The sequence below is a fragment of the Monomorium pharaonis genome, chromosome 6 (genome assembly GCF_013373865.1).
Source record: "Monomorium pharaonis isolate MP-MQ-018 chromosome 6, ASM1337386v2, whole genome shotgun sequence".
Lineage (NCBI taxonomy): Eukaryota > Metazoa > Arthropoda > Insecta > Hymenoptera > Formicidae > Monomorium > Monomorium pharaonis.
In genome coordinates, this window is record NC_050472.1 from 27,389,847 (window position 1) to 27,409,065 (window position 19,219).

Below are 19,219 nucleotides of genomic sequence, written 5' to 3' on the forward strand. Positions count from 1 at the left end.
GCATAATTTCATTCTATCAAAGCAAAAGACATGATTACATTTTTAAACATTTATGTCTATATTTTAGTAATGCCGTCTTTAATTCATCTAGTTGAATTAAAAGTGATTGACAAATATTTCTCAATGTCATGTCTAATTTTATCTTTTTAATTTTTTAAATAGTGTAATCTCTATCTAACTTAATAATACTATATTATATATATATATATATATAGTATCCCAGATAGAACACAGAAGTCACAATAATGTCATTTGTCACTTAATGACATCATGATGATGTCATAAGAGTACCTTTTATGTACTTATAAGTGACAAATAAAATCACAATGACATCATTATGATGTTATTGTGATTTTGTGTTCTACCTGAGATATTATTAAGTTTTCAAAATATTTATCGTATATAGCCTAACTTTTTACAATTTTAATTATTAATTTTTACATTTATAATGTCACTTTAATTAATGTATAATTATTACATTTGTTTACAAAAATATTTTTATTAATTAAATTAGTTTCAATCACAATTAAAATGTTTCTTTTTATATTTCTGGATGCTGCAAACGATGTCCCAAACTTTACCAATACAGATCAGTAAAATAATATGCAAGAAATAACGTTTTTAAAATATTTAAACTTTTTTTGTAAAAGAGATTAACATTATCTTGAAATTGTAATAAAAAATGATGTATGTATTCATATGATACGAATACATACATTATTTTTTATTACAATAAAATATAAAATAATTTTTTTTAATATTTAGACATCACAGGCGCGGGCTTTAGCTAATTATTAAAAGCGCGGAAGCATTCCTTTTATTCCAAAGTACAATCGCATTTTTTAATGTGTATACCTTGAAAATCATTAAATATAAATATAATTCAACATAAGCTCTGTAATTTAATTGTTTTAACCTTTTTTATTTTTTATACATTCTATTACACGAATTGTCTGTTATAAAATTCGATTATCCATTGTCAATAACAGCAGACAGCTTTATTGTTTATTCCATGGTGGAAAGAAAGTAAAGACCATTGCACGTACATTTTCTTAATCGTAATCGTAAGAAATTGAGCCATGCGATTAGTTAATTCAGTCGGTTACGACTAATTTGAGCAATATTTGGTCAAATTAGTCGTAACCGACTGAATTAACAAGCATATTGAGCAATGATTGGTCAAAATCTTACGATTACGATTAAGGAAATATACGTGCAATGGCCTTAAGGTGTGCTATTACCATCAGAGAGGAACCTGAGAGCGGCCACCGCGGCCTTTTTCGTGCGACCGATATTTGACTAGCATCAGCGCCAAACGTGGATGTAAAGCCCGTTCTACATTAATTGCAGTCGCCAGTTGCAATTTGCAACACCCAATAAATGTCGAGCTTTAACTAGAAACTAAGCGCCTATTGGATGTCAAGTCGCAACTAGCTGCTTGCGATTATTGTAGATCCGGCCTTAGTGAACATAATCGACACAAGTATCGTTCTATCTGTTACTCATTGAACATAAAAAAAAGATGGAACGATGCTTGTGTCAATTGTGTTCCCTAAAAGGAAAGCAGCCTTTATTATGTGTGTTGGTGGCTACTATTGTAGTGAAAACGAACAGACTTGCTGTCATTGGGTTATGCCAGGTTACGCATAGTACAGCGTTCGAAAGAAAGATGTGTGTTTAAGAACTTAAAGAAATAAATAAATGAATAGTATGATGAGCGAAATGAGTGATCCGAGTGATACCGAGATGTCCGATAAACAAGACGACAAGGATACGGACTTCAACGTAGATGATTATTGTCATGAAATAGACAGCGACGATTCATTTACTGAATTGCCGGAAAACAATGTTAACGTATGTCTAAATTGGCTTTATATGGTGAATGTTTGCTTTGATCTAATCAACTTGAATTTTAAGTATTTATTTGATGTTATCTTGATTTTATTATAATTTTCTGTTCGGGATTTGATTCCATTTTGTATAAAAACAAAGATTTCAAAAATAATGACAAAATGTTCTGCACTGAAAGAAAGACGTAATTCAGAATTAAAAATAATGTTTTTGAAGATTACAAAATTTATTGAAATAATTTCTACTTTCCAAATCTATTTTTACATAAACTTGTATTGACTGACTATATTTTCATAAAAATTGAATATAAAAATTAAAGTTAATATGTAGCTTTATACATTAATAATAAATTAAATTTTTGACATTGAATTTTTTACAACTTACATACATTTCCACTAAGATTAACTTTAATCTTGGTGTATATTTTTTATACTTGTAAATCTTAGAACTAGATTTGTGTGATATTATCAATTATGTATGAATTGTATATAGAATCTATATATTTTATTATAGATGAAGACAAATAACCCACAAGATGGCATATATGCAGGTCCAATAATTTCTGGGCACAGACTTGACAGAAAACTGATATGTGTCAAATATCCAGGAAATGTAATCAACGTTGATAAAGCTATTGAAACATTGGGTGGCATTAGTTCTATTTCTATGGTAAAACACAACAATGAATATTATATTTTATAATTTAATTGGTTTAATCATATTATATGATTAGTTAATGTGTCTGATTATTGAACAGACTGTCGATGTTCCTAACAGAAGGTTGGAACTGCGGTTTAGACCTGATGATTATTATTGCAAACCTACTTGTGGAGATAGACATAGTACAAATGGTTTCTTGCTCAGAGTCAGAATAAAAAAGAATAAGGCAACACGAGTCAAAAATGCTACCATGGAGCTCATACAACCAAAATCTGTGGATATTACAAACTTGAAAGCTAGCATTACTACTGGCATCAGTAATGAAGATCTTAATACATCTTACTCAAAAAATGAACAGATTAATACAGCATTTAATATTGTGGAAAAAGAGAATAATCATAAAGGCAATATTAGTGTTGGCAATTTGCTTAACCAGAAAAAAGATTGCGACATAAACTCTCCACATTGTAATAGTGAAGAAACAGCTGAGAAGGAATCTGCTATAGATAATACAAATTTACATAATATATGTATGGACAAGAATTTATTAGAAAGGAAAAAAACCACATCTATTTTTCACAATAAATATGAACATTTATCTCAGGAGACAGATTATCAAGTGCCATATCTAAAAATATTAGGAAGAATAGAGACTGAATTCAAATTTACTAGTATGTATATAAATTATATATTATGTAATTAGTATGTACATTAATTTTTCTCCTACTATAATGCTCATATTGTAATTAATATCTTCCTTTTCCAGATTTATGCGATTTTCAATATGTACCATTGACACAGAGCAGATCAAATCCAAAGAAATTGGAATGCATATACGACTTGATTTATCCAACGGGCATTCCTTCTAAATCTTGGTTAAAAAATGATGTACCTTATTTTTTACCACCAGCTGTTTTCAGCAGAATGGATACTATACAACAGTACATACCAAAAACAGAAATAGATTCAAATCTGGAGAATGTAATTGGCAGAAATAAGAAGGGCAAAGCAGGGTTTCCTAATTACATATATTTTTCTACGTCTGAAGTACCCGCCGCGGCACCAAAAGGCATTGAAACAGCGATGAAAGTAAAATTTCTTCGGGATACGCACTTAAAACGAGTGTGTCAGCTCTTTGAAGAGCGTCCAATCTGGTCGAAAAATGCCATTATGTATAAGACACAATTTTCATCTGAACAGCTCAAAATATTATTACCATCGGTAGCGTATTATTTTATGACTGGACCATGGAGAATTATGTGGGTGAAACTGGGTTACGATCCAAGGAAAGATATTAATGCGAGAAAATATCAGACGTTGGATTATAGATTAAAAGCTATGCGTAAGTCATATTGTTTTTGAACATTAAAGGTATATATATCTAAAATATTTTATTTAATATAAAATATATTCTATAAATCTAATTTCTGTGATCTGTAGATGGATTAGGTTCGACAGTCAGATGTAAGAGAAATTATTCAAATTATACATTACCATATAAATCAGCACCCGTTTCTAAACAGAAACCTGCGGTACTTACCGCTACATTGAGTCAGGAACAACATTCAAAGAAAGAGCGACATTTATATGAAAATGTGTATATATATCGTGAGGGTATGGTACCTCCTTCCCGGCAAATGTTTTATCAGGTTTGTCAATAGTTTTTAAAAATAAAATTAGTATGTTATAAAAGTATTGATTAAGATAATATTGTAAATTAAAGCACATGAAGGATTCGAAAAATTATATAATTGATTAGTTGCAAGTAAAAGTATTCAAATTCATTAGTGTTACCCAATAATGTTATAAATCATATTCTAATCGCTTTTTTGAAACCGTTTTTCACCAAATTATGTGATATGCGCATGATTCAGAAGCCTGTTCGAATATAACTCAAACAATTCAGAACAATTTTAGTTAAAATTCTGATTATTAATTCTGAAATTTGTATAATTCTGTCTATTCAATTATAATGATTCCGAGCACTATTATAAATTGTTTCACTTATTTTGTTGTTAGTATTGCGACGTCTTAGTGGCAGAAATACAGGAAATGCTGGCAAAACTTCCAGATCCTTTACCTGGTGCAAGATGTCACGAAAAGAGAGGATGGTTGCCACCTGGTTTTGATGTGCAGTGTAGAGAGATTTTAAATAAACAAGTACGGGCTGTTTTAAGAAAAAGGATGAATATTCCCGAGGATCGTACGTATAGATTCGACAGTTCCTTAAAAATAAAATTATTTATTGAGGATAAACTTATGTCTTTATTACAGACCCAACATCGCTACCACGAAAACGAAAAAAACATGGCATTAGATTAAGATACAATAAAATGATTAATAAAAAAACAAAAAAGATTACAACAAATTCTACAGAAATTCAGGCAGATGTTCCTTCTACTTCAAAATTAACAGAACATGATCAATAAATGAACACTGTAAAGCTTGAATCTAAAATGATAAAAGTTATAATTATGAAAGTAAAAAATAAATTCTAATTACAAATTTGATATATTTTTCTTTCTTTGAAAATATTAAAATGTAATTTTCCAATACTTAACATGTGTTTACAAGGCATTGCATATAAGAGAAGTGTTACAAATAAATTTATATGTATGTAACATATGTTAAAATAAATATAAAATACCATTACTCTCAACTAATAATCATAGAATTTCTTCATTTCGGAATTACATGTAAACTTATATACATCATCTACTCGACTGTACACAGCTGCGAATTATGATAAATAAATATCTACACACGATGCGTTCGATCTGAAAATTGAGGTGTGAAGGCATACATGGCGTCTGTGAGCTTTGTCTCCGTCTTTTTCCTCTTATGCCAAAAAATAATTTACATAAAAATACTATCTACTCTAGGTACATCATCACTTTAAACTTCAAAAGAAATGGCCAGCCATAAATAAAAATCTGTCGCTTAATCTAAAGATGCGCCAATACTTCGACAGCGGCTACTGGTGGCGTTTGATCGCCACTGAGGATAACCGGTTCGGATTCAGTTTGGACGATTCTAACGAGATTCGCGTCTTTCTTCGAGGATACTAAGGTGATGTTAGGCGTAACAGTAGAATCGGCGCAATAACTTGGCGGTCGACTCTCTCTCGCTGTAGCCGCTGCTACGATACTTCCCGCATTCGATCTGTAAGTCGGCGGTGGTGACGATGTAGGCTGCAATCGGTCCAATAGCAACAATCGAAGTCTATATTCTTGCATACTAGCCTGTAAAATATACGGTTTACGTATTATATAAATGTTTCAGAGATTTAGACGATTTTATAAAACTGAAGAAATGATGACTTCTAAAAGATGTGAAATTGTTTATCATAGATATTTGACACAAAAACTGATTAATCAGTCAAGTAAAATTTAGACTTATTTTAGGATCTCTAGGAAAGATGATGTTTATAAAATAATTATAAAATTACAAATAATGATTTATAATTAAGCAAATTAAAATTCTATTAAAGTAAATTCTACTTGAAAGTAATTAAAAAATGTATTCTGTAAATCTCATAAAATAAAGCAAAACTCTAAAAGAGTAAAAATTCAGCTTGTATAATTTTTCGAGTGGTTTACTACTCTAATAAAAGTTAAAATTCTTTTATTCATTTTTATAGAGTGAACATTTTCTCCTATAGAATGAAAATTGATCTTGTACAATTTTTTCATTCTATGAAATTTAGAAAGTTAGTTTTTGAAATAAAATTCACAAAGACCCTCCCCCCCCCTTTCTCTCTCTTAATTGCTTACAACTTGAAAATTATTGAGAAAAATTTGATTCTAAAGTTAATGAATATGTTTTTAAATATGTTTAAATCAACAGTAAAAGCAACAACGTCATGTTAAGAATATTCAATTAAAAAAATATCGCTTAAATGTATACCTGATAACTTGGTGGTGGTGTTCTAAATTGAAATTCAGGATAGATCATGGCAGCATATGGATGTATCGGTCTCGAGGGGGGTATTCTACCGGAAATGCTAGTGAAACCGAATAAACTGCCACAATAATCTTGATTAGTTAGTCGCCACGCCACTGCACTCACCAATACCAAGAGAACTCCTATACCTGTAATAAAATATGCATACCATAATTGAGAAACCGGTCATTTGAGAAACAGGACAAGTAAAATAATCTTATTTTTGAACAATTGAAAGCTATTCAAGCTATTAATTAGCTACTAGAGAAGTTGTTAATAATCTTATTAATAATCATTTATCAGTCTATAATAGTCTAGATAACTAAGACATAAGTTGTACGTTACTTTGTACATAAAATAGAACAAAAATAAACAGGTAAATGTCAATTAGCCAAGAAAATAGCGACATCTATTCGTTTGTCTATTTATGCTTCCATTTGTTCCTCGAGCCATTATTTCCTCGATCTCACGGTTTTTGCTTGTGTAGGTATACAACGTCAATCTCTGTAAAGGCGCTTTTTCATGCTGCGAATAATTCACTGCGAACTGCGAATTGCAAGCAGTTGCGAACAGTTGCGAATAGTTACGAAATTGACGAATGTGAAATCACGAATAACACGTTAAGTGTAAACAACTATAAGTAAAATAAAAGTAAATAAATATCGAACTAATAAACAATAGTTTAAATATTTTTTTAAATATTTATTAAGTATAATTAGTCTGTTTAACTAGGTACAGTCTCCTAAATTATGGAAAATTTAAATGCAGGAAACCACTCCAGTACTAGAAAGAGGCAATAGAAATTAGAGGCAGTAGAAATTATTTTGTATTTGCATACGGTTATTCTTTTATGATTAAAATATATTTTTTAGAAATCATAATTTTTGTTTTTTTTCTATTCAAAAAATATTATAAATACAAGTTTTACACAGTAAAAATGAACATTTATTACAAAAACAGTCAATGTACATGCAGTTATATACAAAACTACACATATGTCTGTCATAATTATATTGTCCATAGACATGATAGTTTGTAACGCTCATATTAAAAATAAATGATATATTTTTATTATTTTTTATTAATATAGAAATAATGATAATAATGAAATAATGAAAATAATTAATAACTTAAATCATTTTCAATTTTATATAACAGTTCATACAATTTGAACATTGCTGTACTAGCTGTCTTGGAATCAAGTTTCCTTAATTTTTCACTCACCAAACAAACAAAATTGACTTATTTCGTTTCTTTTTGGAATTTGTATTTCTGGTTGAATTATTGTAGGTGCTGCAATCTTAATTTTTCGAATATTCGTTGCTCGCAGCGAATTACGAATGCCCACGTGACCTACCATTCGCAACGAATATTCGCATCATGAATTTGCACCTTAAGTAGCATTTCTTTTGCGTGAGAGCATTCTGAGCGGGTCGCAGCTTACATCCCTACTTTAGAAAGTAACTGTTGTGAGCTCGCGCAAGTTTCCCTATTCTCTCCTGTCTCTCTCACGATATCTTGCTTCACGCCTTGTGCAATCGATCACCACAACAATATACATATTACATCTATCTGCTCTTTAGCAGTTTCGGACTATAACAAGAGCTTATAACAATAATTTTAAAAGTTTGTTTTTCTGCAAACGGTAACTGGTAGATAAGATATTTATTTTTTATTTTTTCTTTTACAATTTTTTCTTTATGGAAAATTATTTGAATCTCAGAAACAGACAAGAAGGAATCCAGTCAAATTAGAAAACAATAAATTACGTGCATATTTTTTTCCATAATAAAAAGGGCCGTGTAGACGTGAGAAGTGCGCGTTTGATCGTGCCGTACTGTTGCCGCTTTTCCGTGATGCTGATTAGTTTTCTCGCTTGACTCACTTCGTGTTGTGAGAGTTGTAATTTGACAGTTTAGGTACTTTAGGTAATACAAGCGCGCGCGAAGTCCTTTTTTAAAAAGTGCATGTAACATCGATACCCGCGTATATCAAATGTATCGAAGTTTATGTTGCCTCTTTTCTGCGACGCCGATTCTTGCTGCGCTTACTTCGTGTTGCGAGAGTAGCTGTCATTACGATTGAATTTTCACAGCTGTCAAATTTGTATAGAAAGTTATCTATACAATTATCGTTGTAATTTATTTTTAAAAAGTAAAAAATAAAAAGTTAAGTAGCAAATGCAAAGCGCGCGTCTGTGGTGTCTAATAGAATAAAAAATCAAAATTATTATTCAAAGATTTTTCCAAAAAATTTAAACATTTAAAAAAGTTAACATACCGTTATATGTTAACGAATAAAATCAATAAAATTTGATTATATCGTAAAAAATTTTTCTTCGTACAATTACATAAAATATTATAACTTTTTTCAACATATAAAATTATTTTTAATTGCTATCCTTTCTGATTAACATGAATAAGAAAAAATATATTTGTTTACCGGACATAAATATTCCTAGGAGATGATCACGACCGGAAGCTTTGAGAGCACCAAGAAGAGTGCCTGCACCGGCACAGACTAAACCTACGAAGCCGACACCCAGTATGGACCAACGTACTGGTGGAGAACCCAAACCACAACATTGTTTTGGTACTGTGTCTCTGCAATGCAAAAAATGAGCATTCTTTGATGAATGGCAAAATATATGTACTCGTGAGAATTATGTAACACGATCGCGACATTGTTAACACCAATAAAGCTGAATAGTATTATAATACAAAGGACAAAATACAACTTTTTGTATCTTTAAACATATAAGTAATCGCAACTTTAAATGGTCAGAATTATAAATTTTTTATGTTGAAAAGAGAATAAAGAGAAAAATAGAGCAGAAATGTTCCTTATCAAAAAAGAATCTAACATCATTAACCTACAAAAAAATACCGAAAATTTAAACTCTGTTTATAATAGAATTATTAAGTCTGTATAACGGATTATATTATCTTATCTCTATTGTCTACATTTCGATACAAAATATCAGTTGTACAAGGTTATAACTTAACTGTCCAAATGGTGCGTGAAAATTGGCGTTTTATTTTACGAATTTTAACTCCATGAAGAAATTTTATATTTTGCATACATATTTTGACACCAGTAACATGTAAGTTTGTGAGCCTATACAGAATTTTACTCGCTTTTAAACATTCGTATAAAAATTTCGTTTGTAGTAAATCAGTAATCTGTTGGTACAGACTCACCGAACATTAATATTTCTGTTGAGAATTTTCAAACTGATGTAATCATTCGTACTTGATAAGGATCTGAACCTTAGGTTAAAAATACTCAAACCGCTGTAGTGTAACTATTAACAAATAAAAAAATTTGCCAGTCAAATCAACAAAAGAACGTCTATTTTTTGTTTTATCGTTCAAACCTCAAAATCTTTTTTTAACAAGTTCTTATTCAAAAAAAAATTTTTCACAGAGTGGACAAAAAATAATTACTTTATGTAACCACATAGCGGACAATCAAATGCCGCGTGAATTTCATAAAAAATCGTATTTCGAAAACATTTTCACCTAAGAAAAAAATATTAAGGCTCACCTGCCGAAAGCAGACACACTAGTAGATACGGGAAAGGGTAAACCAAGACTGAGGCCTCTGAGACTCAAGTGTGGGGGCGGAGGGTGAAGGAAACCTCGAGCGGGTGGTACTAGCGGTACTCCCGGTGCGGTTGAAGCCGTCTGGCAACCCGGCGTGGTGGGAGGATACGTCGGTATGGAGCAAGATCTCAGAGCGCGACGGTGCTGTCTGCGTATCCGTCGCTCTCGTCTACGCGCGTCTCGAATGCCATTGAAAACTTCCTCGGCTTGGTGGCCCACCGGTCCGTTCTGAAGCGCTAGCTCCGTCTGCGCCTCCGTCGATGTGAAGGACCGAGCGTTATCTCGAGTTTCCTAAAACGTAAACAAACTATAAATTGCAACAAACTCAATTCGATATAGATATGGTTGTGATTTTTATTACGATCGTCAACTTTTTCTTGTTAAATTGTCAGATAGATAATATTAATATTAAATTATAATATCTTATAGTTTTGAAATTTTGATTATACACGCGCGCGCGCGGACTTTTTTTCTTAGAGCATGTAAACTTATTCGCTTAAGGATGTATCGGACTGAAGTTCAAAATGGTACAAAGTTGCTAAAAATTTGTGAAATTGTTCTCTTAGTTTCCCTAATGTACTGCAAAAAATTGAAAACGCATCCACTAAATGGTTGCTGAGTTATAACTATTTTAATTTTCACTGATTTTACATGGTATCCTTTTCTATCTTATGGAAAAAGACGATCTTGACGGATGAAACAACTAAAAAAATATAGAAGAAATAGTACCAGTGTTTTGAATTTTTTTGCACATCTAGTATATAAATAGATGAAAATATCTGCCAAATTTCAATTGTCTTCACTACACCGTTTTAAAGAAATAAAATATAACTTGAGATAATTGTGCATTTTCACTGTCAAAAGTTTAAACTCATAAGTGAAGAAAACCGCAAATACGTGAAAAATACCTTTGAAAAGTAAAAATAAGACTCCAACTATCGTTCAAGTTTCTTACATCTAGATTTACTATGCGTTAGGCGTAGATATTTAAGTATTTCAAATTTCATGCACTTTTGTATAAGATTGTATGTCCGATACACCCCCCAGGTAGCAAGGTGACGTTAATACGACGTCAATAATGCGTCATTTAAGGTCGCAGACGTCATGTTACCAAATTAAAACGTAATAGTAACGTCATTTTTTGACCTATTAATTACGTCAGTCATTTATCCATCCTACAACGTATTTCCGACGTCATATTCTTGACTAATTAACAACGTCAGTTAATTGATCATTTTACGACGTATTAATAAGATTTTATTAGTGACTAATTACTGACGTTAACTATAATTCTTTGTAATAATTGACGATTTGACCTCAAATGACAAATTATTGAGGTCTAGTGGACGACACCTTGCTACCTATAACTATCATTATTTAAAGATTGGTTAATAAACAACATTATTAAAATTAATATAATATTTTATATAATTAATACTATCAATATTTTAGAATCATCCCAGGCAGCACATAATATTTATGATAAATATTTATTAATATTTATTAATATTTATTTTTTCAAAATATTATATAAATATTTTACACATATTTTATATATACGAAAAAAAAATCTTTATTCAACATGTTAAAATATAAATTAAATACTTTATATAATATTTATGATAAATAAAAGATAAAGATTTGTATAAGTAATATTTTGTAAATATTTATAAATATTTCATAAATATTTTTATAATATTTATGATAAATCTTTATGATTTGTCAAATCTAAGACCACAAAAATATTTATAAAATATTTAGATAAATATTTATAAAATATTTAAATAAATATTATAAATATTTTATAAATATTTTATAAATATTGCGTTTTGTCTGAGGTATAATTTAGCTTTATCAAAAGAACAGAGCAAAAACATATTTCTATAAGTTATTCCACATGTTATTTTGCATATGTAAAAATCAGGAAAAAAACTATAAATTTATATTTATTTATCAAAATATTAGTTAACTACAAGTTTCATGTTTCTCGCATCTATTGAACTGATCTATAACAAATATGTATTCATGATCATCAAGTGTTCATGGATCATCACAAAGAGCTAAGTAGCGTACGATCTTCGAAGTCAAGCAACGTCGACGGCGGTTCAGAGTTGGATGGGTGACCGCGGAAGTTAGGCAATTCCAAACGTGACTATGGTGTGGTGGGTCGTGATGCTTGTTGAGAAACAACGTAGATTTTTTTTTACATTATAATTATGTTATTTCGATATTTTCATAATGCAAGTACTGCATATATAGGACATGTACCCGAAATATTTTCTAAAACGTCAAAATAACGGCTTTTACTACCTGGGATAGTCATAAAAATGACGTTAAAATGTCGTCTTTATTAAATGTAACCTAAAAACCTATGTTTTTTCATAAAAATAACAATAAAATACCGTCAAATGTACGATACTAGCTTCTTGAAAATGACGTCAATAATATGAAAATAATGACGTATTTTTGACGTCAATATATGACGTCGTTAAGATGAGACAAATGTATGTCAGTTTTACGACATTTAGACGTCATTTTATCTCGACATTATGACGTCTGGTTCGTCATAAAATGACCAAAAAATGCCGTCAATTAGACGTCACCTTGCTACCTGGGCCTTAATTGCAAAAAAAATTCAAACACTATCTTTTTATGTGCTAGAAAATAATGTTTGAATAATATTTATTAATTAACTTTGTCTAACTTTTGTACCTTCAAATTACTATCAGGTTCGTCAAAAAATTGATACTTTGAGTCGTCTAAGAGAGTTGGAGCTTCTTCTTTAATTCTAGGGCTATGCCTTTTTCAAAGACGAAATTTTTAAGCTTGTAGATCAAGGCGGTTATTAAACGAGATGGAGACTACATTGATGATTAAAATAAAAATGCTTTTTGTGAAAAATATTTATTTTCTTTTTGCATAAAATACGAAATACTATCTACCAGCCTAATATATTTGTACACACTTATTTTGTACGTAGGAAAGTTTATTTATTGATATTTAAATAAAAACGTATTAGAAAAGTATTACTGAGCTTCACAGATTCAGTGCCAACAAAAAATAATTTTCTAATTTTTTATTATTTTAAAATAGAATATTTTTCAGTGTCGTTATAGTTTTCTCATGAATTAATAAATAATTTTTATTTGCTCCATTTTACATTTAAAGTCATATCTAATATATCTAATAATTTTTAATAAAATTAATAGAATATTGAACAGCACAGCTTAAAAAGTTAAAAGTAATAAGTTTCGAAATTAAGGAGCAAAACTCTACATGTATTCGTGTTACTTTTTCTCATCACGAGGTCAAATATATTCAAATATATTCAAATTATATCTTTCCTCTTTCTTAATAACTACATTTTGATCAGTGTCTTTTTTAAATAAGTTTCTTCATTGCATATTAATTATAAATAAAAAATGATTAGCTTTTCTTTTAATTCTAATTATTTGTAACTTTTGTTATAGTTTTAAAAAATCGAATGTTCATTAGTCAAATACAATGAAAAATTTGTAGAAATCGATTTGATACTTTCATCATAAAAAAAGATACATAAAAATAAAAATACTCATGGCAAAACACAAGTACCATTTTGTAAGTAAAACTGTATGTATATAATTTTCTTAGACGTCAAAATAAACTTGAAAAGAATACACCACATGGATAAATAATAAAAGGTTTAAATATAACTGTTATAAATAGAAAACTCATTTGGCATTTGCGTGATCGCAGATTTTTATTATTCTGATCCGCGCAAAGATTACATGTTTCGAGCTTTTCTAATAGACAATTGAATTTTGTATTCAAAAATTGTATTATACAGCTGAAAAAAAAGTGCAAACCCACACTCGATTATTTGAGTGCATGACGTATCAAAAGAAGAAATGAAACAGTAAGTACCTGTATTTGGTCAGCGTTACTCCTGACATTATTTGCAGCAGCACCATCGAGGGCAACGAGGCTCACGGGTCTTGGGACTCTCGGGTAGGACAGGGCTTCGGCCATTGTACGATCCTGAGCATTGGTCTGATGGCGATGTTGGTGATGGTCTCCTCGCAGTCACTCACGTCACAACGTAGGATATAATATATACTTATCCGTTTCACAACGTAATCTTTTCACCTGGATCTTTCTTCTATTCTTCCGTATTGTTTCGTCCTCGTCTTATTCTATCGCCCGCGAAGATACAACGTGCACGACGTTCCTTTCTCCTTTATTACCTTCGCCATCTCTCCCCACTTTTCTTTCACTGATCAAAGCACAATTGGAAAATGTAACGTGAAATATGGCAATGGAGAGAAATAAAGAGAGAGAGAGAGAGAGAGAGAGAGAGAGAAAGAGAGAGACGAGTATAAACCACTCAAGACCGTTACCGTCTATTGAACCGTACGGCACTCGCACTCCGCACTACGGCCGCTGGCCGCTGGTCTGTAACGTCACGAAACTAGATCCTTTCTCTCCGCGCGCCGAATATCACTGCGTGTTAACGCACTCTTAACACAGCCTCCGGTTCCACAGTATTCCGCTATCTCACATGGGAGCGGCGGCATCGTGTAAAAATAATGTACTAGTTCTTGCCATCACGGCGTAAACCTCTCGTAACATAATCGCGCACACGTCGCCCTTGCTTGCTGTCTTCGACTATTCGACTAATTGGCGATCTTCAGTCCACACGATCTACAAAAAAAACTTAATGAATGATAAAGAGATTGAAGAACGTGGCCGTTTTGCTCGTTAAGATCCTACTGCACGAGATTTCATAAAAATTTTCATTTTACTTTTTAGCCAGAAATGCTTTAATTTAATGAACTATAAACTGCGCGATTTGCTTGAGAACTCAGGTAGGGAAAAGTGATTTCGTGTGCTCCACTGCTTTTAAATCGTCAATTTCCAAATTATTGCTTCATCGTTTCATACTGGCAAATGCGTTAGTTTAAAATTTTACCATGAGAAAGAGTGCCTTTTGTGTCACTTCGTGCATGCGTATATTTAATAAAAAGATTGCACACTGTATGGTAAATATTGTATCTATATATCGTCCGCAATTATCTGTTTTTTTTTAATAAACATAAAAAACTTGTATTAAAAAACCTACGGAAAAAGACAGATTTTTTTACTATAATTTTGAAAGTTTCAACTTATGATTTTTAGGAAATAACGGAAAATAATCACAGCATTGCGAGTAAATTACACAGAAAATATTAAAATTGTCTTTACCCTACTACAATATTATATTTTTATTCAAACGATTCATGTCATTTTTTACGGCATTGCAATTAAGAGAGTGGTACAATCCAGGTACACATTCATCTATATATACTCACATACATCTCGAATAATATTAAAAAGTACAGTGTAAGGAAGCAGTAATGATCGTTTTCCTTTCTGTATTCTTAGTATGTTATTAGCGAGAAAATGTTTTCAAAGAAACCTGCATTTCCCTGCTGATCGTTAGAAGTCTCTTTACAGTACACTTTTAGCATGGCGAGTACAATATACGCGCATATGCATGCATGTATAAACTGCATCTGCGAGAAAAGAGGCGCACACGAAAAACAGAGAGAGAGAGAGAGAGAGAAAGAGAGAGACATGATACTACGCGATGTACGGTATTCCGATTATCGAAAAATGTTCTGAAAGTAGCAAGCTGAAGGTACTCTCCTCGCGTATATTCGCGACAACAAACGGTAAATCAGGCCTTTGAGAGAGAGAGAGAGAGAGAGAGGGGGGAGGGGGGAGAGGGAGGGAGAGAGAGAGAGAGAGAGAGAGAGAGAGAGAGAGAGAGAGAGAGAGAGAGAGAGCACCTTTTAACCTGATTGGGGTCGCAGCAGATTTCCCAACGCGAACTATACGGTCCGTGTCCGCGCTCTCGACGAAAGAAAAAATCACTGGCGCGCGCGCGGAAATAAACCTAGTAGTTCACGACTTCGGCTGGTGTTTCGACGATCCTATTGCGATTCGACTCGAGATAGTCGAGATCACAGCACAGATAGCGGTCCACGAGATCTCCTTTGTGCGGCACCCGCGATCGATTTGCACCGGAGCCGCGGGAGCGTCCAAGTCGCGCGTTATAGTTGTCAGCCACTGTCAACGGAACAACCACACACGAGAGAGAGAGAGAGAGAGAGAGAGAGAGAGAGAGAGAGAGAGAGAGAGAGAGAGAGAGAGAGAGAGCGACCGAGCGGCGAGAACGAAATGCAGCGAAATGCTCTACACCAGAATAGCGGCCATCCACTAACTCCGTAACCGCAACTCCATACTCCGTAGTCCGTTGACGCTGACTCGGTTCGGTCAGTTGCTCATATAGCATAAAGAGTAGAGGAAGGAGCATTTGCTCGAAAAAGTGAAGCCAAAATCGAACTAACTATATGAACTAACTACGTCATAAGTAATATAGTATACGTGTACGTACGTATGTATAACGAACTTTTACACGCTATCCTTATATCCGTGAGATGACGTTCAAGTCCACCATTATGAACTAAGTGTGACGTAGAACGCAGTCGGTATCTCCCACTCTCAAAAATCCTGCAAATGCTCCTTCCTCTACTCTTTATGCAATGGTCGCTGGGTCGCTCGCCTCCGCTCGCCGCCACTGGCTGCATCTTACAACTTAATTATTAGAACTTGTTAGAAAATATAAAGATTTATTTAAAATGCACACTGGGAAAGAAAATATACTTTCAATTAGGTGTACTCCATGTTTTAGCGGTATTCTCTGATGTAAAAATTTATTGCAATTATTAATTACAGCTGGAGTAATTCAACGAGAAACCTGACATTTCCATGTTAAAAGAAAATCGACAAAATATTGAAAGTTTATCTACTTGTCCTGAGATTGCCTTGATACAAAGATACCGACTATTGCAATAAAACGTGACTTGCTGTTCAAAACATTGGGTAAAACATATTGTAAGTTACATTCTATTTTTTATTAATTAAATTCTAAATTGTAATATCAGTAAGGTTGACTCTTGTAGGGAATAAAATTTATTTATTTGAGTTATTGCTAAGACGGGATTTGGTATACATAAATTAACCAAATATATTTTATACCTCGACACTTAAGGACTTGCACAAAACTCGCTAAAAAAGATTTATGCTCATTTTACATATTAGACAAACATCACGCTCTGACTGAGTGTCAATGAAGCGAATAGAGAAGGGGTGTGTTTGTTTGAAGGTACATAGTATGGCATGTTACTGTGATAGAAGTAAAAAGTCATTATATGAAATATTTGCATTATATGAAACACTCTTAACAGAAAATAAGAATAATTATACTTGCATTAAACTGTACAATAATTACTTGTTTTTTTTTTCTATGAATAGACAATGAAAAAGCAAATGATAGCAAGAGTAGTTTTGACCAAGGTATACATGCGTCCGAAGAAATTATCTACAAGATTGACACGCCTGCCAACAGATATTATCTGTTGTGCTTGGAGCCTAAGTACTGGACTACTTATATCTTTGAATAAGTAAATATTATACAATTTATAGTTCAGATAAAAAAACTCATTCCTTAAATATATTTAAAGATAATACATTTAAATATCTTATTGATTTACTTTTTGTAGAACATACAAAAGAACTGTAATTGGTAATAAAAAGCAAAACACATAATGCACATTACACAAGAACTGCGTAAAGGATGTGTGCCAGGACTCTTTAAATTTCACTTTTTAAATGTTCCTCCACCTATGGCTGAATGCATATATATAAAGTCTTTTTTCTAAACAGGATGTTCATCCCACATTATATGGCAATAAAACCAAAGGAATGGAAAAGATTATAATGACTTCAAGAAGTATGTGTAATTCTTTTTAAAATTACGTCTTGATTAGCATTGAATAATTTGATTAATGTAAAAAATTATATCTCATCTCATTGTTTCAGTTCTTAAAAATAAGTGGACATTTGGTTGTTTCAATTTTGAGAGACGTTACTTTGACGCAAGATTCTTACAATAGTTTTATTAATCGTCAAGAAAAGTTGCATCAAAATATAGGAAGAAGACATAGTCTGGTCTCTATTGGCACTCATGATTTGGATGCAATTAAAGGTCCATTTCTATATGATGCTAGACACCATCAAAAATACAGTTCAAACCATTTAATCGAGATAAGCAGTTTTCGCTAAACAAGTTGACTGACTTGATTCGAATAGAAATGGCCCAGGCAGGACTTTCTCTTTGGTATGTTTCATGCACGAAAGTTTGGAAAATAAAAAGTTTTGCGCATAAAAACACCATTTTTGATAATTTATTATTTTATCTCGATACAGTGTGTTCTAACTTGCGTTAAATTAACTTACAGTGCTCACGTGAGAATGTAGCGGACAAATTGGGATACGAAATAGAAGATGTGCCGGCAGTTCACATATCCGATCCAAAAACTTTGGAGTTTCAAATAAATCGACCGATACCGCGCGCTCTTATTAAAACCTCGGAAACCAGAGTTCTATTCTTGATTTCGCCTTTTTATTTGAACGATACATGTGTGTAATAGAACGTAAACAGATATCGTCGTGCGGACGTTTAAATAAAAAAAAAATTTGCAAAGAATACAAGATATTTCTTTATTTATTATACATTTTCTACGTAATATACGTGCAACGCGTAGCAGTTATGAGAAAACAGGCAGATAGCTATACGGATTGATTTGCTCTTTTTCCATCCACTTCAAGTACAGGTACTTTGCCAAATGGCATAGCTGAAAAATGATTTTAAGCCACATGAATGCAACATAATATTGTTAGAATAAGATTTATAGTAGAGAACCTATCTGGATTGTCATTATATATAAGTGTGTTATAGTGATAAAATTTGTAGCAATTGTATATATACATATTCATTAAAAATCTTTTGGTAATTAATAATTCCAGTTAAAATTAAGACTAAAATTTTTCTGTGTTCTAAATTTGAATTTGGCTGATGTAAACAAGATTTTTTTCAGGAACAATTTTCAGCCCGATTAAATAACAATTACTTGAAAAATATATACAAAAAAATATGAACATGCTAATAAAATATGCTAACTTTCTTTACGTGTTTCAATTATCTTTTCCATATTTTTCATATGTCTATCATATGTATATTTTATTTGCGTTATTTAAAGTTAGAAACATAAAAATTAAAAAATATAGAATATAGTAAA

General features: G+C 31.8%; 2 protein-coding genes and 1 long non-coding RNA gene across 13 annotated transcripts; 2 read left to right on the forward strand and 1 right to left on the reverse strand.

Annotated features, from left to right (window-relative positions):
* The first annotated feature begins 1,449 nt into the window (after nt 1-1,449).
* On the forward strand, nt 1,450-5,170 carry LOC105833157 (general transcription factor 3C polypeptide 5). Of its 2 annotated transcripts, none has more exons than XM_012674663.3 (7): nt 1,450-1,878; nt 2,365-2,520; nt 2,609-3,182; nt 3,278-3,853; nt 3,952-4,160; nt 4,531-4,714; nt 4,786-5,170. In XM_012674663.3, exons 1-7 carry the CDS (start codon nt 1,702-1,704, stop codon nt 4,938-4,940), a joined length of 2,031 nt encoding a protein of 676 aa, XP_012530117.2. In that variant the 5' UTR covers nt 1,450-1,701; the 3' UTR covers nt 4,941-5,170. The 2 variants fall into 2 exon arrangements, with proteins under 2 accessions (XP_012530117.2, XP_012530118.2); XM_012674664.3 differs by having other exon boundaries at nt 1,453-1,854.
* Nucleotides 5,026-14,093, reverse strand: LOC105833158. Its single transcript, XM_036288882.1, has 5 exons — nt 13,962-14,093; nt 10,000-10,349; nt 8,896-9,056; nt 6,418-6,602; nt 5,026-5,753 (listed from the first exon to the last, which is right to left on the reverse strand). The coding sequence occupies exons 1-5, from the start codon at nt 14,064-14,066 to the stop codon at nt 5,457-5,459; spliced, it is 1,098 nt and encodes a 365-aa protein (XP_036144775.1). The 5' UTR covers nt 14,067-14,093; the 3' UTR covers nt 5,026-5,456.
* Nucleotides 14,018-18,941, forward strand: LOC118646299. 10 transcript variants are annotated; one of them, XR_004963842.1, is made up of 7 exons: nt 14,018-14,136; nt 16,815-16,973; nt 17,181-17,244; nt 17,394-17,542; nt 17,642-17,871; nt 17,961-18,258; nt 18,380-18,941. It is a non-coding gene; the product is annotated as an uncharacterized LOC118646299 (long non-coding RNA). The 10 variants fall into 10 exon arrangements; XR_004963845.1 differs by lacking the exon at nt 14,018-14,136 and adding an exon at nt 14,767-14,902; XR_004963844.1 differs by lacking the exon at nt 14,018-14,136 and adding an exon at nt 15,612-15,748.
* Nucleotides 18,942-19,219: the final 278 nt, after the last annotated feature.